Here is a 19,910-nt window from a genome sequence, read left to right as displayed (position 1 = left end):
ATTGCCTTTCATGTAAAACATCATTCAGGACCGTGAAGCCCTGTTTTTGTGATCGGAGACCCAGTCAGTGTCAGTGCCGTACAAGGACGCTGCAGAACCACAGTAGCCTTATACATAATATCAATACACTTCCAAACGCTTCACATGATGCCGTTACCTGATGTACTGTTTTTGGATTACATTGTTTGAAAAGGGTGCATTCATCCAAATGGTTAAATTATAACTCTTCCCCTTCCTGACAGACATGTTAACTGTACCCTTTACCACTATTTTGATGTAAACCAGATTAAGACAGTAGCCTGAATAAACTGTACTTTCTGATTACCTAAGTCTGAGTAAGATCATGTTTGGAATAATCAATAATCAAATAAGACAAGGTAGTATTCCAACCTTAGTGTCAATGTGTAGACATGTACACAGCTTAATCATATTAAAGAATCCTGCTGGACAGGAGGAGTTAAAGTCTTTACAAAATTAGAAAGAAAACATTGAAAATTGAATATGGCAGCATGGTGCATGTAACTATCTCTGGATGTTTTTTTTTTATTCTGGCAGGAACATTTAACAAATGAAGTAATGTGAGTCATAATCAGACTATGCTCAACGTGTAAATAGCAACATGAACGGAGTATTCTATTAGCAACTAATTTAACATTATAATCCTAATAATGTCTAAGGTCAGATTATTAGTGTCCCTTTAAAGATAGTCATAGTTGCTTGTGAGGGCTGTGCAGGGATTCAAACAGACAAAATCCATTGTCAAGAGCAGCTTCAGGTAAAAGTACAGTAGCATTGTACATTAGTAGTGAGAAGAATTCTGCAGCACAGACATTATGTTCTAATGTTACATATGTGCAAGCTCTAATAATGTCCCCTGAAGCCTGTTTCCATGCCCTGCTGAGTGTGTGTGTGTGTGTGTGTGTGTGTGTGTGTGTGTGTGTGTGTGTGTGTGTGTGTGTGTGTGTGTGTGTGTGTGTGTGTGCAGTGTGATATGTTTCCATTGTGTTCACTGGTCCCACCCCTCGATAATGTTAGTAATCACTTCTAACCCAACAGCGCTCTTCCTTCTCTTCCTCTGTTGCCTCCCAGTCTGCGGCTCTGCCACCGTTCACATGCCAGGCCTTGGTGGCTATAGCTGATATTGGGTTTCGTGGTATCATGGCTTCTTTCTTCCAAAACCATCTGAAGCCCCATTTCCACACCCAGACATCTGCCGTCCATATCGTTCCCGAGAGCTTGATGGCGTTTCACTCTGGCCAGTGTTTGGCAGCTACTGTGTTTGTGGGACCAAAGGGCAGCAGCTCTATTGGTGCCTAACTGGTTTCAGCTTCTGAGTAGTGGGCAGCATTATCCCTCAACTGCTCTGTCTGGGTCTCCCTCCTCATCTCTCCATTAAGTTCACATCTTCACTGTCGCTTTACAGATAGTTTGCTATACAGCAACACATTAAATGTCATACATTACAATGATTATTATTAGATTATATTTATCTTAAACCCCATGACAGATAGTTGTGCCAAGATCTGTATAGCTGCTGATGAAGTTGTCTTTGTTTTAGTTAGAGTACTGTGGTACTCGCACAATGCTGCCAAATGTATGGTCTGACAGTTTGTAGATGTTAGAAATCTGTAGAAGTTTAGGTTCATTTAAAAGAAACTAGGTACTTAGACTGGATGTAAAAAGATCAAAAGTCCATAAGTGTGTTTTTGTGTGATTGTACTGATGTTTCGTTTGTGGTAATATTAAGAAACTTTTTTTATTCTACTTTTTTAATCTTTTATTTGATTTCCTGAGGTTGTCAATACATGTTGTTGCTGATAATGATTCAATTTGAGCAGTTTCATGCAATTGTTTGTTGTCGTTTTTTCTCTTTTCTATTACAATTATTTTCTCTGCATTGTCCAAAGTTGTACATGCAAACATTGATTTGATTTTGTTTAAGGTAGCGTCGGTAAGTTGTTTTTGAAACACTTATTTGGTGGAATCTTCTTCACGTCGCGAAGCACCAATAAATACAGTTGTCTCAAATAAAAAAGATGACAGAGATGATAGCCAGAGGATAGTGATGGAGTCACTGAAAAGTCGTCTTCTAGCAGTTGTCAGTCAGTGCTTGCATATTTTCAAAGTGTAGCCTGCTCTTGCTAGCTTTTCTGGGATTACCAGACCTAGCTTTAAGTCCAAAGTCACTGACTCATACTGTTTTATATTGCCTCCATCAATGAGTCAGAGGTGCCCTTGTGCAAGGCATTTGGTCATGAAGCAAGGTACAGGGTCTCTGCAGACTTTCTCCATATAAAAAATTTAGGATTACATCTCATCTGTGTGGCAACACGAACTGTTCACCCCCTAAACTAGTTCACACCGGTGAAATCACCATTTGTCACGGTCTGTTGTTTGTTACTGTCTGTGGTACAATAACAGCATCATGCCTCCAAACTGTCAGCGCCTCAGTTTGCCTTTCCACACTGGGCTGTCTGCTCAGCCAAGCACCTCGGAAGAACAGGGCAATGGACAGATTATACATAATTACCTTGTGATGCTTGTTAGGGATTAGGTGTGTGTGTGTGTGTATGCCCATGCCGCAGTGTGTGTGTGTTCGTGACAGCCACCGTCCATCAGTCACCATATTTGTTTTGTCACACCACACCTGTCCCCGTTACGCGCCATAATCTGGCTAGATAAATCACATTATGGGTCGGCAGTGTGACCGCGCGTTACACCGCCACAGCCCCGCTGACAAAGCCAAGCCGGCGTAATAAGTTTCAATTAAACCGCAGAGATGATGCTGCTTTGGTTCTGTGTCGGCCTAACTTGTTATTTTGCCCTCTCTTTATCTCATTCTCAGTGTTTGTCAAAGGCAAGAGGGTGATTTTTCTTCATTAAAGCTAGAATCACCTGATACAAGCAATTCTGTATGGTGTGTGCCTGTGTGTGTGAATGTGTGTTATGCCTGTGTGTATGTCTGTTTGACAGTGTTTAAACTGTGTCATGTTGTGGGGCCATTTTCACACTTGAATATGAAGAATATAATATGAACCTGTGGATTAACTGTTGTGTGTGTATGTGTGTGTGTGTGTAATATGTCTGTTTAATGTGAACATTCTTTGGAAGCCATTGGTCAAAGTAGTAAATATAATATGAACTCTTTTGTCTCTTTTTGGCAAACTCCAGTTGTTCCCTGAGACGGGGCCTCGCCAGGGGGGAACCAGGGTGACCATCCTGGGGGAGAACCTGGGTCTGCATTTCAGAGACATTCAGATGGGCGTCAGGTTGGGCAAGGTGCCCTGTGTGCCTATCGAGGAGGAGTACGTGAGCGCTGAGAGGTAAGTTCAGGAACAGAGGACACAAATACAGGTAGTTAAACACACATGCACCGAAAGGCGTGCACAAACTGAAAATGATACGTATGCTCATAAAGTGCACCGACACGGATCAAAGCCTTTACAGTCACGTGCAGAGAAGCAGCTTTCTCTCACTGAAGCTCACACTCGTGGATGTGAGGACACATCCGCACCAAGGACAGCACCATCTCGTACCTCTCTCATCCTGACCAATCAAACACCAAGAAAGATAACTGAGCGTGTTCCTGTGTAGGTGTATCCTTATTCAACAGCTGAAAAGACGTTGACATCAGGTTTTTCTCCTGTCTGCAAATTCCACCTGTCGTCCCCCTCCATTACTCCCTGCATACGCTCATTCCTTTATTTTTCTCATCCCTCCATCCTGACATTTACTCCTCTGCAGGGTCCTACACGGCTGAGGAATTGAGTTCACGCAGATCAAACAATCTCTCTGCAGTGCAGTTAGTCGGGAAATGATGCATGTTGAGATCGAGGGCATCACTATTCAAATATTGCACACACATCGGTTATTCACCACATTATTCCTGAAATCTCCGCACCACTTCAAACATGTGATCTTTTTTAGATTACTCCTTCTTTCATAGTCAGATTCATTTTATTTTATTTTGACTTTCTCTCACTACTCCTGAGACATGGATTCAAATCCATTGTGTATTTTTGCTGCAGTGGTCTAGTGTGATGATGTGACTGATGGTTCATTCAGTCTTAATGCGTCTAAAACTCAGTACAGGGGCTGCAGGTATAGGCTGAGGTTTATGGTTGTTTTTGTCCTTGCTTATGATCTATTTTTGGCATAGTTGTGTATTTTTTTATAAAGGTTAATTAGTAATGTACAACAAATTATAATTTTACAAGAAAAAAGTTGTAATTTCACTAAAATAAATATCATAATTTTAGGCTCTGTATCAGTTTACTGGGGGAATATCATAAGATCAGCCTCTTGCCTATGTCAAAATTAGGAAAATGGAGCATGTTGTTAAGTTATAGTTTTGTAAAGGTTTCACAAATAACGAAATACTTCATCTTTTGGCACATGAGCACCACATTCGCCTAAAAGTATCAGGACTTTGAAAAGAGTGTGAAAGAAATTATTTAATCCGGAGAAAGAATCAAAAGTCAATTCTCTTCTCATCTTGCTTATTTCCCCAAAAAAATGTTATTAGTTTTTCCCTTTGGTCTTGTAATATTTTGACTTTATTCTTGCAAAAGTCAATTTTTTCATCAGAATGTTTTTCTTGAACATGGCCCAAATAGAATTTCTTTCTAAGGTGAATCCGTTTCTAAAGAACAAATTTGATTCACCACAACAACAGAAACACCCTGACCTCTTACTCTCTTCTCTTCTCCTCTCTTCCTCATCAATCCTTCAAACTTCCCATCCACAGAATAGTGTGTCTGCTGAACGACGCTACGGGCTACAGGGTGCAAGAGGCTCAGGTGGAGGTGTGTGTGAGGGACTGTGTCAACGACTATCGAGCCCTGTCGCCAAGGCCATTCACCTTCGTGGTAAGGACCATACAATGACAACAAAGGTTTTCCAACTGGCATTTTGTTCAAGTTGTTGTTTTGCAACACGGGGCCTTGAAAAATCTCTAGGAACTGGAGAATTGACATAAACTTGTGTTTATCTCCTCTCTTGTCCAGACTCCATACTTCACCCGTATCCAGCCATCTCAGGGGCCCATCTCCGGCGGCACCAGGGTCACCATCGAGGGAAGCAACCTGAACGCAGGCAGTTACGTGTCTGTCAGCATAGGACCACAGCCTTGCTACTTCAAAAAGTAAAGAGCAAATTTTCGTCAGTCTAAATAGAATTTTAATGATCCCTGCGGGGAAATGGGAACGTGGCAGCAGAGGATATTAGTTAGGATTTAGAGAAGAAAAAAGACAAATAAACAATACTTTAGATAGAAAAACAAGTTCTTAATTATGAGTGAGGGTACAGTGGATAACGCAAGAGACAGATAAACAAATGTAATGGGTGCATAAGTAAACAGATTTGTTAATGTGGAAAAATGTCATCAGCATACAGATATTACATGCACATGTTAGCATGTAATCAGTGTGTCAGGTTAGGAGGTTTTTGTGTGTGTGAGTGGGGGGGTGTTAATGTTTGCATTTAAGAGTGTATGCACACGCTGCTTGCAAACACACAGCTTTTATTTGTCTGCACTGCTCTCCTTAATCTGGTGCATGGAAAAAAAATCCAAACTATCACCACAGTTGCTTGCATGTCACATGCATGGATTAGCTTCTCGCGGCTAATCTCCATTGAAGCAACTGTATGGTAGCTTTGATGTCACAGCAGTTATATCTGTGCCACAGCTTCCTCACAGTAATCCAACAGATTCCACATCACCACAACTCTTCAGTCACCTCAACGCCGCCTTTATCTGTCGCACCCTAACTGTGCCCATGTGTTTGTGGCGTCTTGTGAAGGTTGCTGGGGCGTGTGTTCTTGGTAAATGGGGTTGCTATGGTTACAGGGCAGAGATACTGTGGATTCTCTCTCTTTCCCTTTTTCTCTCCATCACATACACACTTCCCTCCCTATGTGTGAGTGCCATGGTGTATAGAGACACAAAAGAATGTGCAATACTACATTAAAGTACACACACACACACACACACACACACACACACACACACACACACACACACAGGCACACACACACACATGTGTCACTCCTGTGAAGTCATGGCCCAGAAAAGCAGCCACCACTCAACTGTGCTAAATACATATTAGATAATGTAGCTACTGGGCACTGCGCACAAGACTTCAATTGAAAATTTTATTTTGCCTTTGGGACATGCGCACACACACGCACACGCACACACACACACACACACACACACACTGTGTACACACATGAAGACACACAACCTCCATCCCAGTGTTTGTGACTGGTGCAACTGATGCTGTTCAAAGCACCAATCATAGTAGACTAAGTGTAAAGATTAAACATGACCTATAAACTATTCATCCCTACACTACACCTATCTCACTTCTTTTGATATAAAAGAAATACAAGCTATTAAAGAGTAACATACTATCACAAGATTCAATATTCAATACTTTAATGCCATAGACACAAAGTTGATTAGAATCCGTCTTGTCGAGCTCACCCAAACTTATAAGAAACTAGAAGGGCTTTGTGAGAGCACATACCTCTGCCAAGGCTAATGCCCTATCGCACCATGTCAACGCATTGTTTCTCATTAATTTTTAACACTGTGGTGCCCAGCCATGTTCTACTTTTCTTTTCTTTTTTTAGACTCCTCATAAGAACATAGGAGATCTCTATGTTGTTTTGCTCCATTGCTGCCTTGTATCGCTGTGTGCAGCACTATTGGCAATGCTGTTTGAGACATGGTCACTTGTTCTATCATCCACAAAGTCTTTACCATTTATGCACCGTCAAACCTTTTAGTTTCACCTGCAGTTGGTATGCGATGCAGTTCTTTCTCTCCCACGGTCAACTGAATCTGTTGCGTGTGACAGCGAAATTTATTTGCGTTTTGGGGGAATTATGTGGGAAATGCTAATGGGAAACTTAAACAAAATTCCTGTAACATCACATTTGTTTAGATCCCTGCCAAGATTTAATGTGTTTTGTCCTGGCCCATACTGCGTCCTTCTACCAAGTTTCACAGTCAGCAGTTTGTGTGCACTTCCGCTGACTAACGGACAAGACAGACCAAACAAAAAACATAAGCTCCTTGGCAGAGTTAAAAATACAAACTTAAGTACCTCCTACGGTATGAAATGTGTAATCAAAATTCCAGCTTTTAAAAATCATCTGTCGGTGCTTCGATAAATGTGATTTAAAAATGAAAATAAAAACCAAGCTGTGGCACTAAATTTGGACTCACTGCTGTGATCAGAAGCTGAAGTGAAGATACAAAGTCTGATTCCTGCAGGCCAGGAAATTGGTCATTTCACAGGACCTGACCGGCTTTTTTGGCTGAAGTGCGATGGCCACAAGTGGAATTATTCAATCAAATTAGCAGCATATGATTTTAAGAGAATTAGATTAATGGGCTCAGGCTAGACACTGGTAATTACAAGAATAATGAGGAAGTCATTAAACATGTCGACGCTTTGACCTCAGTATTTGAGGCTTGCCCTGGCACAAGGAAGAAATCATTTACTCTTTATTAGTATTATAATTCTTTTAGAGTGGGCAGACTCTTGGTTCATATGTGAATTGTTGCTTTCTCTAAAATAGTTCATTTTTTCTTCTTTTTATGTTCCTGTATTTTATTTGTAGATTTCTCGTTATTAGACATTCCTGTGAAAAAGCAGAACATTTACAGATTTCAAGGCTCAGTTCAATAAACTTTCCTACGAAAATTGTTTTTAAAAGTTTAGTTTTACATATTCATATATGTTCATATTTCCAGAGCTTTTTGGAAATGTAGCACTTGACCGATTTTTGGACTCCCTCTTTAATTTATAAAATGCCTAATTGATCACTTTCCACCAATGTTTCCTTGTTGCCCTGTGTCCATCCAGGAGGAAGGCCCGTGAGATAGTGTGTGTGACACCAGCTGGATTGGCAGCAGGCACTTCATCGGTCTTGGTGGACATCGACGACGCTGAGCTGAGAAACCCTGAAGTCAAGTTTAACTACACTGAAGACCCCACTGTCCTGAGGATTGAACCTGACTGGAGCATTGCCAGGTAAGCCAGTGTGGTACGATTTACTAAACTGGAATATTTCTTGTATTTCGTCCATTTAGGTTCACGATGTATATCTCCACTTAAATAAATTAAGACCTTGCACAACTAAGCATTGCGCATAAGAGCAACATCACTATGGAGGACACGCTCTAGCAAAGGTTTCTCATTTTGCTTGATTTATTGATTCTATCCTTTCCTGGTCCCAAACGGAATGTGGTTGACTTTTCACCCACTGCTTCAGTATTTACTGCAACCTCAAATACTCACAGATTGCTGGCACCTGATGTTCCTTATATGATTTAAGTCCTGTCAGAAAATGTCAAAGCTGGATACTAGCTTGCAATAGAGTTCAGAATTTATCTACAGTACAGTTATGTCTATTACAAACTACCTTCTGTGAACATGCAGTGACTTAAAGTATTTTTATGTTACCCACCATCTGAATAAGCCAATTCAATCAATGTTATATCAGATAATTTACTGGAGCCTGCATTTGCTTTTCTGTATCCCTTCTGTTATTCAGCTTTTTTGCTGGACAAAACGTTGCCCTGTTTCATTTTATTTTACCTCCCTCCTTCCCTGTCCTTCTTTTATTCTCTCTGTTGCTTCCTTCCCGCTGGTGACTCATCAGTAGATGGTAGCAGATAGATGCAGAGTTTGTTAGAGAAGGGTGTTGATGAATTCTGCCCCGTTCCCTGTTGCTCAGTAGGACTGGCCCGAGAAACAGCTGAGGCCCAATCACTGCCCCTGCACACCCACTGTGTGTGTGTGTGTCTCTGTCTGTCTGTCTGTCTGTCTGTGCTAAAAACTAGGCTTCTACTTCTGGAAGCTAACTCAGGGGTGATGATCCCACATAAAGAAGACATGCATGCACGCACACACACACACACACACACACACACACACACACACACACACACACACACACACACACACACACACACACACACACACACACCGCACTGATTCCCAGAGGCCGAGAAAACCACAAAACATTGCACCTGCACCTCACAAATGGCAACACAAAGTGTGTGTGTGTTTGTTACAGCTATAGAAGAAGCTTTTATTTGGCTGATGCGTTTCAGCCAGTGCCCTCACGTTGGCTCAGGTGTGAAGTATAACCAACCAGTGAGATGTGATATCATATTGGCTGATATCTGCTTCATTGTCTGCTTTTGTGCAAATACATGCACGCCTCTGGAGCATTATCATTGTGCTTGGGTGATGATAGATAGAGTGGATGAAAGACGGTGAGGACAAAAAAACGAGAAGTATGTGTGTGTGTGGGGGGGGGATGGAATGATGATTTTCCATTTAGTAAGAAGACAGAGGACTTCAAAAATAAATCAACGAGGGCTCATCAGGGACAGCGAGGGAAGCTATTTGGGTTGCATTAGAGGTTAGACAAGCAATTTTGGTCCAAAATATTTAAATGTTCTCCCAAACCAACTGCAGATGCGAAAAAGGATTGCCACTTCTACAGCAAGGACTGCCAAGGTGCCCTTAGGCAAGGTACTAAATCTTCTTACTGCTTCAGTGCTGCTTGATCTGCATAACCATTGGTAAAGTGGTTGAACTAAATCCAGGCCTTCAGACAGGAAGCCGTCAGTTTCCCCAGTATCCTGAAAGTGCAAATTAATTAACCACAGTATTCACTTTATTACAAGCATAAAGGTCACACCAGGAAGTGAAATAATAATGTTCTTCCTCGCACTCCCACAGAAAAGGTAGAGGATTGGTCGGGACATGGCAGGAATATTTAGTAAACTCATGTAATTAGAGAGCTAACTGAACAACTGACATGCTAGCAATCGTCACTATAGCTAGTTTTCACTGTACTGTGCTGCTAACTCCTAATATTACTTGAATTAAGTTGTAATTGAGAAGACACTTGTAATAAAGAATAGAGTCATAATATCATGAGAATTAAGTCGTAATGTATTTCGAGAAAAAAAATCCTAATTTTACAAGAATAGATTTGTAATAGTGTGAAAGAAAGTTCCACTAATTCCACATGTGAAATCTTCAACCAATCTCATTGTGAAACCCCTCTGAATGTCACACAGATATAACCCATGATATACAGTCAGTCACGCACTACCATACATAAAGTGTGTGTTCTTTATTCAGAAGAGAAACAGTTCCTTGTGCAATCTTTTCAAAGTCCTGATACTTACTAATATGGTGCTAAAGAGCCTAAAGGTTATTTGCAAACCTATATTATAACTTAACAAGATGCTCCATATTCCTCATTTTAACGCAGGCCAAAGGCTGATCTTCTGATATTCCCCTGACACGTAGCCTAAAAGAATTACCTTTTTTTTCTCATCATATTAAGACTTTACTTTTGTAAAGTAAAGCAAATTTATATTCTCATAATATTGTGAATTTTTCCTCAAAATCTCATTACTTTTCCCTCAACATGGCCCTAATACTTTTTGTAGCTAGCTATCTGCAAATTATGGCTCTTTTCTGGAAGCAATCCATAGTGTTAAAAAAGAGGATGGAGCAACAAAGCTAATGAGCTGCTATAGGCTCCTTGGCTCTCCATTAGCCTTGTCGATACGGCTGACTATTGGCACCGACCAAATTCAAGTGTCAAAGTTAACAAAAGTTAAACCTGAAGTATTGATGCAGACGCATTTTTCCTCCACAAGCCAACACACTGATTTTGCTTCACTTTAAGTGTGGTCCAGTCTTTACTGTGTGTTTCCTTTTTTTCAGCCACTATTTGACGAGTCAGGTTTTCCCGTGAGGTAACTGTGCTGCTACGGTAAACTTAGAAATGACGTTTTGAAGAATCCCTTGCTTATAGTGGGAAAGAACATATATGTCACAGTGAGAGGAAGATTAGACCAAAAAACAGACAAGGAAAACAGAGACAGCAGTGACAGATGGCAAGAGTGGGAGGCAGAGCATATAGAGTGGGACGCTAACAACAGTGGTTGGATTTCCCCAGCTATCCCTGGGAGTTTATCCTGATTGTCTTGTTGTCTCTTCCCTGAAGCGTGTACCTGAGCTAAAGAGACAGTTAGACAAAGAGAGGAGCAACAGGGACAGAAGGACTCAGCACAAATATTCATCAAGCTGAGGAGGAAGGAGACACCGGACACACAGCGTTATATAAGTGCAGGCTCCTTTGTCCCATGGTGTGTTTGTGGCAATGACATAAATGTCTAATTAAAAATCAGTTCATTTGAATGTGGCCTCAGCTCCACTGCTCCCTTGTTAATCAGCTGCCTTCATCTCTGTTATATAGAGCCTAGTGCTATTATGCTATACAACTTTCTTTTACTTTCTCTCTTTCTTCTAACATCCAATATAGTATATGAGCAAATACAGTTTACTCTATGTAACAAACGGGTATTAAAGCATTACTCTGGCAACTATGTGCTTTAAAGTGTCAGATTAATATGGCTTTATTGCATTCATAAAGGATTAAGGATTAACTAAGGATTAAATATTATTTATATATAATTCAGCTAAACAGATTACATTACTACATAGTAAAAGTCCGAACTAAAGAAAGACAACTCAAGGAGGACCATCCTTTGCTGTGACACATCAAAGATCTAATATATATTCAAAGGGGAATTTAAAAAAAGCATCATTTATAGATTTTAGACATAACTTTAACTTTTTTGACGTTAATTAGACTTTGCTCAACAGAACAGACTTGATTCGTTCAGAATAAATTGTACCACATCGTGGCAGACTTTAATAGAGCTCAGCCTAAACTGAAGTGTCTCACTTCTGCCTTTTTCAGACATGACCTGCGGGTAAAATCCGGAGAATAGGCTACAGAGTTTACCTGCAGTCTGCCTTTCACACAGCAGGAGGTTTTCTGCACAGACGTGTTCACGACAGCAACAACTACCGCATTTTTCATGTGAGAGGTGAAGCAGAGGCTGTTTATTTTTTATTTTTGTGTCTGTCGTGCGTTAGAAGCGTCACCCCCCCCCACTCGCTCGCTGTGAATCCAGCAGGGAATCCACTGCTGTGTCCTCACATGGAATTCTCTAGGATTTCTATGGTAATAATACTAGGAGGCCCGGCAGAGACTGCAGAGTGTCTCACTCGCACATGCACCTTCTCCGGAGTTCAGTGCATTTTAAGGCAGACACCTTAAAATCATCAGGAGGCCCTGGGCTGCTGGGGTAGAGAGGATACTTTGGCAACAGAGTAGGTGACATCACAGGGGGCTGTTGGTTAGTAGAGAGTGGGATGTAAACAACATCCAAGATGGTATATGAGAACTCTCTAGGTACCTCATATAGATTGTACCATGCAACAGTCAGTTCAATGTTGTAGAAACTCTCCTTCATGGTGTTGTTAATGAAAGTGGCAAGCCCATCACCTCCTATCGCTACACTCTCATTTATTTCTGTCCAAACTGAACCATCTGAAAGCTGTCAATGGCAGTGTTGGGATTTGGAGTATCCTCCTGTGGTCATGTCTCTTTGAGGTACTCCGATTCCTTAAAAAGGGGCTGCTAGCTCATCCATCTCACTGTCTAGTGAGCTCAGATTTCAACTGATAGATGAAGGATACATTCTTTTCCATCAGTCTCTGTTGTTTTGACCAATCTCTCCTCCCTTGTCTCTTCATTCTTTCTCGGCATCCTCTGTGGGTCGTCCACTTGACACAGATGCTGCGGGGTTGTCCGTTGTTCTGATCACTACACCGGCAAGTTTGAACACAATCAGCTAGTGCCTGGAGACAGTGGCTTTGCAATTGAAGCGTAGCCGAATGCAAACACAACACTACACTTTCTACAAAGTCATTCCTCACAGAAAAAGCATAGCATAAATAACTTATTGATAAACATTAAAACACATTTTACAAAAGACGGCAGCTAAAAATTTGGAACAGTTAGATAACGAGCATGCACACAAATTGGCTTAATTTAGCTCTTGAGGATTCCAGTGCTCTTGTTTGATTACAGCATTACAAATAGTGAATACAAGTGTGTGAAAGTAGAAGCAAATCATCTACAGTACGTGAGCTGTCAATATACCAAACACTTGATGACCCCATCACACATCTACAATCACAAAGACTCCACTGAGACTGAATGAGTCAGACTCGTGCTCCGTAGCCAGAAATGGGAAGGCTGCCAAACTACGGGGGGGGGGAAAACCCACTTAGCTGAGAACAATAGGCAGAGTTATCAGTGATGTAGCAGATGCTAAGTCTACCTTTATCATTTACACCTGTCCTTCCCTATCATTACCATTTGCTGGTATTGTAAGTCTTCCTTGATTATGGAGGGGGAGAATGTCTCACATTAGACTCTCTACGACTCTATCCAAGATGTGAAGAGGCTCATGCTCTGAATCACCATATCACTTACTCTGCTGTTCGCTCTTATTACGTAAGTCGTAGGTGTCCGATTAACTTCTACAAAGAAGACACCTGCACATTTCAGAAATCAATTGCTACATGCGGTAACTCACCAGAAGGATTGAGCTTTGTTGTCGTGCTGAGCAGAGTTAGAGGAAAGCTGACACAAGGGCCAGAGATAAAGGCTTGTTTCTGTCTCAGTGAGTGACATATTGCCACAACACAACCTATCATAATGTGATACTCATTTGGTCTGCTCATATGACTTTTATATTGGTCTGTGGACATACTGCATCATTACCTCTTCCAAGAGGGTTATCTTTTCATTGTTGTTCATTTATTAACTACAGAACCAATTTTCTTGAAACTCTGCTGAAGGCTATTGGCCAAGGAATAATCCAATATCTTTAAGAGTGGTTTTGATTTTTTTTTCACCTTCTTAAACATTGCGGGACAGGGTGCTAGCTTTGGTGGAGGTTTGCATTCTCTGAGCATCCTTCAAGTTAAAACAAAACAAAACAAAACATGTAAGGTTACTAAAAGCCATTTAATTTATTATGAAGAAAGGTATAAGGGATACAGGCGACAGGAACAGGAGGTAATTTACAGGGCCAGCTCCCACAAGACTCCACAGTGTACAGTCTGCAAAGATTACTGGTCCAGATACTGTATACCAAGATGGCTGTTTTAAAAAAGTTTTATGTCATACTTTGTCATAAATCTCTTCAATGTTCAAGCAGAGCTACAAGAACAATACACCAGGAGACATGTGGCAAATCTGTCTAAAGAAAAGAGACTTCTCTAGTTTCGTTTAAGTCTGGGCAGTGACAAGCTAAAGCAGTATCCCCCTGCGAAGAGCCCATATCGTAACAGCAACAGAGGGAGTGAATCTTCAAAACACTCATCTTTGAAGTGTAGAAAGTGGATTCAGCTGTCAGACACAGGTACTTCTGAGTAGAGACTAAGGCGTATTACAGTCCAACCAGCAAGAGAAATGAGATCCTTTTTTTAATGAGATATTAAAACCGTGGATTGAACTACAAACTTCACCAAGGCCTAAACGACCCTTCGGAAATTCACTCCAGGTTTTAAAATATGCTTTAGTGCTGCACATTGTTTATGACATTTTCAAGATACATTATTATCTCAGCCTTTTCTTTCAGACAAAAGTGAAAGAGAGGACAGTACATCCTCCTCTAGGCAGTGGGGAACCTGCAGAAAGACACACAATAGGGAATCTTAGACACTATATTTCTCAGAGGCACTGCAGTGAAAGGCAGTGATCTCCGTGCAGGAAACCGAGCAGGGTACTCAGAAGTTGGAACTGCCGTTGTAAAAGCAAGGCAGGCATTGGGACAGGAAGACATCTTTCATAAAAACCTTATAAATCCAGTTTAAGTGTAGCAGTGAAAAGGACGAACTAACACCATTGCCTCTAAAAGTGGCCAGGTTCCTCCATGCTATAGATTTTGTTTTATGGTTCACTTTATGATCCTTCTTCACTTCGGGTTCAAAGGAAACAAATCCACATATCATTTTGGGTCAGACCAACATAGGACACCATTGAAGGATACTTAAACCTTCCCACAGACTTGCATCCTCAACACTTGCCAATTTGACTGAACTTGTGATCAGCTGTTGTTTCTAATGCACAAGCAGCCTCGGTCATGGACAAAAATACTAAGTCTGTTTAAGAATTGATCCAGCCACGTGAGTCTCCCTTCATACACCACTCACCAACAAAATTACTCTTTGGGACATCAGCCAAGTTTTGGCATTTGTATTTACTGGATAGGAAGGTTAAGGAAATAAATAAAAATCCTGCACTTTGAATCCATCCCAATTACCCCCTTTTCTTTGGGAACCTTTGTCAAACTGCTCCATGCACACTGCAGTAATATCCATTTTGCATGTACAGTATAGCAGTTTGGCCTCTACCAATCCGAGATACCCTGAGATACCCATCAACTCGGACTATCTTTTTACTCATCACCCACTCTCTTTCCTTTTTGTCTCTCTAGTGGTGGGACTCTGCTGACAGTGAGCGGTACCAACCTCGCAACCATCCGAGAACCAAAGATAAGGGCCAAGTATGGGCAGGCGGAATCGTTTCATGTGAGTATTGATGTGACTGACACATATTACAAGCGCACACACACACACTAACAGACAAGCAGGCTGTGCAGAAACACACACCACTCATATGCACAAATTGACATTCAGCAACATACCCAGGCATGTAGTATCTACAGTATACCCACTTTAGATTTAGATTTTCTCATGCAGTGCTGTTCTAAACCTGCCTGTTTGGAATGGACTTTTTTCTTGGCCTGTGGTAATGCTGGTTGCAGCTTTCTATCTGAAACTGTATAAGTGAACTGCAGTAATTGAGCTGCGGCAAGAAACGACCGGTCCACTCCACAGAGCCATGACGCTGTGACACTGCTGCTGCACAAAGAGCTGCTCTTCTTTCAAAGTTTATCAATATTGAACATTTTGCATGTCCAAATCTCACTAACTTTGACACTGCACTTTCTGGGACCCTTAACAATGTCAAGTGTGTACTAGATATTTGAGAAAGACAGAGATATTTGGAATGAATACAACGTAGATAGACAGTATCATCCATACAAGAACTGACATATATAGTGAGGCATACCCGCCCAGGCACACAAGCACATCTGCGGACAAGTTCTTTTAAGGGTACTGCTGAAGGTGGCGGACGGTCTGCCTCTGTGTTTTGCCCACATCTCCTTCAGACATCTAACGCTACCTCAGGCCACATAGCTTTTCAAAATGTCACCGCACCACATGAGTGTTTTTGACACAAATCGAGAGGCTGTGTGTGCATGTGTGAGCGAGAGACCCAGGCGGAGGATGATCCGGGGAATAAAGAAGAAAGAAAAAACAAATCCACACAGAACCCCTTTAAGGAGTTGAAAAGTTTCTTGGGCTCTATAGATACTGTTCTCAAAGCACTTTGATGATTGTCGCAGTGAGTTGAGGCTTTTTAGTTGTTAGTGTTAGGGAACTAGACTTGAAACAATACTACGGCTCTTCAGCCTGCAGATGAAGCTGCCCTTCGTTGAGGCAAACAGCCATCGCTGTATCCCACACAGTCCTCTATTAAACAACTCTGCACTTGAAGACCACGATGATGTTTTCGAATGTTGTCCCCCATTCACTACAAGTCACGGCACAAATACCAGCCATTTTCCAAAACATTCTATCGTGTCTCACATTTTTGTCAATGCATTTTTCTCACCTGGTTTCTATTGCTTTCTGTGCGATGTGGTACAATAAAACAGTCAGCTCGCAGAGATTTGTTTGAGAGAGGTCACAACAAACATCGTGATTCCTTTTAGTTTTGTCAGAGTGGCATTACGGTTGCATTGCAGCAGAAACCAAACAGAATCTGTAGATTTATTTAAAAAACTTCCCCAGATCTGACAGCTTAATAGCTCTGCATTCACAAGCCAAATAATACGCATCATGTTTTTTCATTGGATATTTACTTCTTTTATCACTGTTGAGGTCGACAAAATAGGCTGTGTTATATCGGTAACTATTCTTATTTATATACATTGTGCATATATATGTGCTGCAATCAAAATCAATGAAGCAGTTGTTAGTAATTGGCTTCCTTCCTTTCAAAGTGTTGTGGTAACACTTCCGTGATAAATTGTCTAAAACAAGACGAAAGTGCTGTCCTCCAAACAGCCCTATAAATTCATGCAAACATTATTGTTTATTCACATATTCTCCCAAGCAATGATGTAATAAATGTACTAACAAATGCACACAGCACATTACTGATTATTAACAGTTGATCATAAATTTGCAACCAATTTACATTTCCAATAAGTATAACAGCATCGCAGTTTCACAGGGCATTGACGCACAAAACGGATGAATTATTGTTCCCAACAGATCCATTTTAGAGAGAAAAATATAACCTGAGGGTTATTCTCAGTATTTTAAACGGAGACTCTGTTGACTGCTTATCCGTGATATTATTTTCTTAATGGAACTATAAATATATTATGATTAAAAGCATTTAGATTTGTGTCTACACTCATTATCTAGTATGTAGCTTTATTCTACCCTTCTTCACAGCCTTACCTCAAATATTTAAAAAAAATGGAGATTCTCCTGGTGACTGCAAACATAAGCCCTCAATACGTGCTTGTCTCTTCCCTTTTCAGAACTGTACGGTGTATAACAACTCAGTCATGGTGTGCCTCGCCCCATCGGTGGCCGATTCAGAGCTGGGATTTTCAGAGGCCGGCACAGGCCCGGACGAGATCGGCTTCTACATGGACAATGTGAATGCTCTGGTTGTGGTGAACGAGACATTCAGCTACTACCCCGACCCCGTGTTCGAGCCGCTGAGTCCCTCTGGAATACTCGAGCTCAAACCCACATCGCCACTCATTCTCAAGGTCAGAGGTGTTATTTGCTCTGTACATGCCCCGTACCATGTAGTTGATTTTATTATTCCTCTGATCTGTTTGTTTTTTACCATGGATACAATGTTGCCTTTGTAAACACTTCTTAACTTGACAGGGACTCGTTCTGTGATGCTGTGAAGCTGTGAGCAGAAGAGATGAGTCTCTTCTGCTCTCAGACAGCTTTTGCAGTGGGAATGAGGCTATTGACATTTACACCGAATTTGTCACATTTGCTTGGTGTTAAATCGTCTGGATTTCAAGCTAATTAATTTTTCACACCGTACCCGGAGGACGATAAATGAATCACTTGCAAATTGAAATATAAGGTTATCCCTGATTTTAAGCTATGGTGGGATCAGCTGTCGGTATTTGCCAGAGCATCCCCCCCCAACCTACAGTGAAGCATCATGTCAGGTTTTGATACCTGTTAAGGTTTCCATGTGGCACATACAGTAAAAGGCTGACAGTCACCATGCTCACCAGCTGATCTATGTAGAAGACAATGTACAGATGAAGAAGATGCTTATAAGGAAACAGATCAGACAGTTCTTATATCTAAAGGACTAATTTAATTAGTTTGCCAAACTTAATTATATCTAGTTGTTGCTGTGTTAGAATACAGCTACTAATGTTACCCCAAATGCTAGAGTTCAATGCTAGAATCCAGGACTGCATCACTTCCACAAAATGGGGGAAATACTGCACAATACATGTCCTGGTCTGGAACAGGACTTTATTCTTAAAGGATCTATATAAAAGGTTATGTTGTTAATACATAGACTACAAATGAACAAACTAGGTAAAATACATTTTGTGTTAACTAGACCTCAATTAGGTCATCCATGTGAAGGCAGTCCACAAAGGCAAACAATAACAGACAAGGAAGAGTTATAAATCCAAGATCCAGAAGAGCAGCAAAACTTCAGACATAGAAATACTGCACTGAACGTCAGGCAATGTAAAGAGGTTCCCAGGTGGAGTAGTAAAGTGGAAACAATGTCTGATAAGATAAGATAAGATAAAACTGATTGATCCCACACCAGGGAAACTCCCTTATTACAGCAGCAGACTGGTCAGAATGAGGTAGACAAGATAATAAAAATATAAAATAAGTCACCAGAATCATAATAAAACTAATTTGAAATATAATTCCACAATATACATAAACATCTTTGACTACAGAAAATAAGAAATATAGAAAAATAAAACAGGAAACACTGCTGTGCAAAAAACATAACCTCATGTCTTCATATTTGGCAGCAGAGAAAACCTACAAATCACACCTCTAATATTACCTCTAACCCTAAAACCAATGTAGTTTTTTGATGATGTGCATCTTTAAGAAAAATACATGTTGATTTAATTGTGTAGGTAGTGAGGTAATTGCATATTATATTAAAACAGTTGAAAACACAGTTTAATCCATTCCTTACACTTATGTCCCTGCATTTCTTTTTTTTTTTCTTTTTTTTTTTATAACAACTAAGAAAAGACCACTCTCCAAACTCCTCATTTACCCGCCCAGTATCGCTCTTGCACACCCCCTCTACATGTGAAGTTATCCAACCTTGTTTTATATTTTCTTTTAGAACTGTCATTGATTTTTAACAGAGTATTGATGTGGAGCAGGCGTACAAAAAGTCTCAGCTCGTGGTAGATAGATAGCTTTTTAGATGACTACAAGAGTCTCAAACATATTGAACCTATCTTGTATTAATAATGACAAGTACACACACACTCACTCACACAAACACACAGAGACACTCAGCAGCAGTTTTTTTTTTTTCTCTTATTAGAAAAAAAAAAGCACTCAAATGTGTTTACATGGTCTCTGAGACGGGGAGGGAAAAAAAACTCACAGATTCATAATTGAAAGCTGAAAGCAAACGTCCACACCTTCCAAGGCCTATTCCCGTCCTTCAGTAACTAACAGCAGCTTCTTTGACTGCCGTCCTCCTCTGCGGCCGCGAGCCCTCTTAAATAACACTGCCTGCAATTTGTGTAATTAATTTCTGGTGCCGCGAGGGCAGTGTGGAAGCACACAGTCCAGGAGATTTGGATTCCATTGGTT

At 40.8% G+C, this 19,910-nt stretch overlaps 1 protein-coding gene across 2 annotated transcripts in view; it reads left to right on the top strand.

Annotated features, from left to right (window-relative positions):
- The window catches only part of LOC117764601 (plexin-A1-like), a 261,822-nt gene that overhangs the window by 189,463 nt on the left and 52,449 nt on the right, over positions 1-19,910 (top strand). For both annotated transcript variants that reach the window (XM_034590517.1, XM_034590516.1), the window contains exons 13-18: positions 3,172-3,323; positions 4,748-4,868; positions 5,007-5,143; positions 7,878-8,045; positions 15,410-15,503; positions 17,594-17,830. In XM_034590517.1, the coding sequence (XP_034446408.1) occupies positions 3,172-3,323; positions 4,748-4,868; positions 5,007-5,143; positions 7,878-8,045; positions 15,410-15,503; positions 17,594-17,830 (909 nt within the window). The remainder of the gene's footprint in view (positions 1-3,171; positions 3,324-4,747; positions 4,869-5,006; positions 5,144-7,877; positions 8,046-15,409; positions 15,504-17,593; positions 17,831-19,910) is intronic.

The sequence above is a fragment of the Hippoglossus hippoglossus genome, chromosome 7, assembly GCF_009819705.1.
Source record: "Hippoglossus hippoglossus isolate fHipHip1 chromosome 7, fHipHip1.pri, whole genome shotgun sequence".
Taxonomy (NCBI): domain Eukaryota; kingdom Metazoa; phylum Chordata; class Actinopteri; order Pleuronectiformes; family Pleuronectidae; genus Hippoglossus; species Hippoglossus hippoglossus.
Note: the sequence above shows the minus strand (reverse complement) of the source record. Positions and strands in the feature narration are given on the sequence as shown.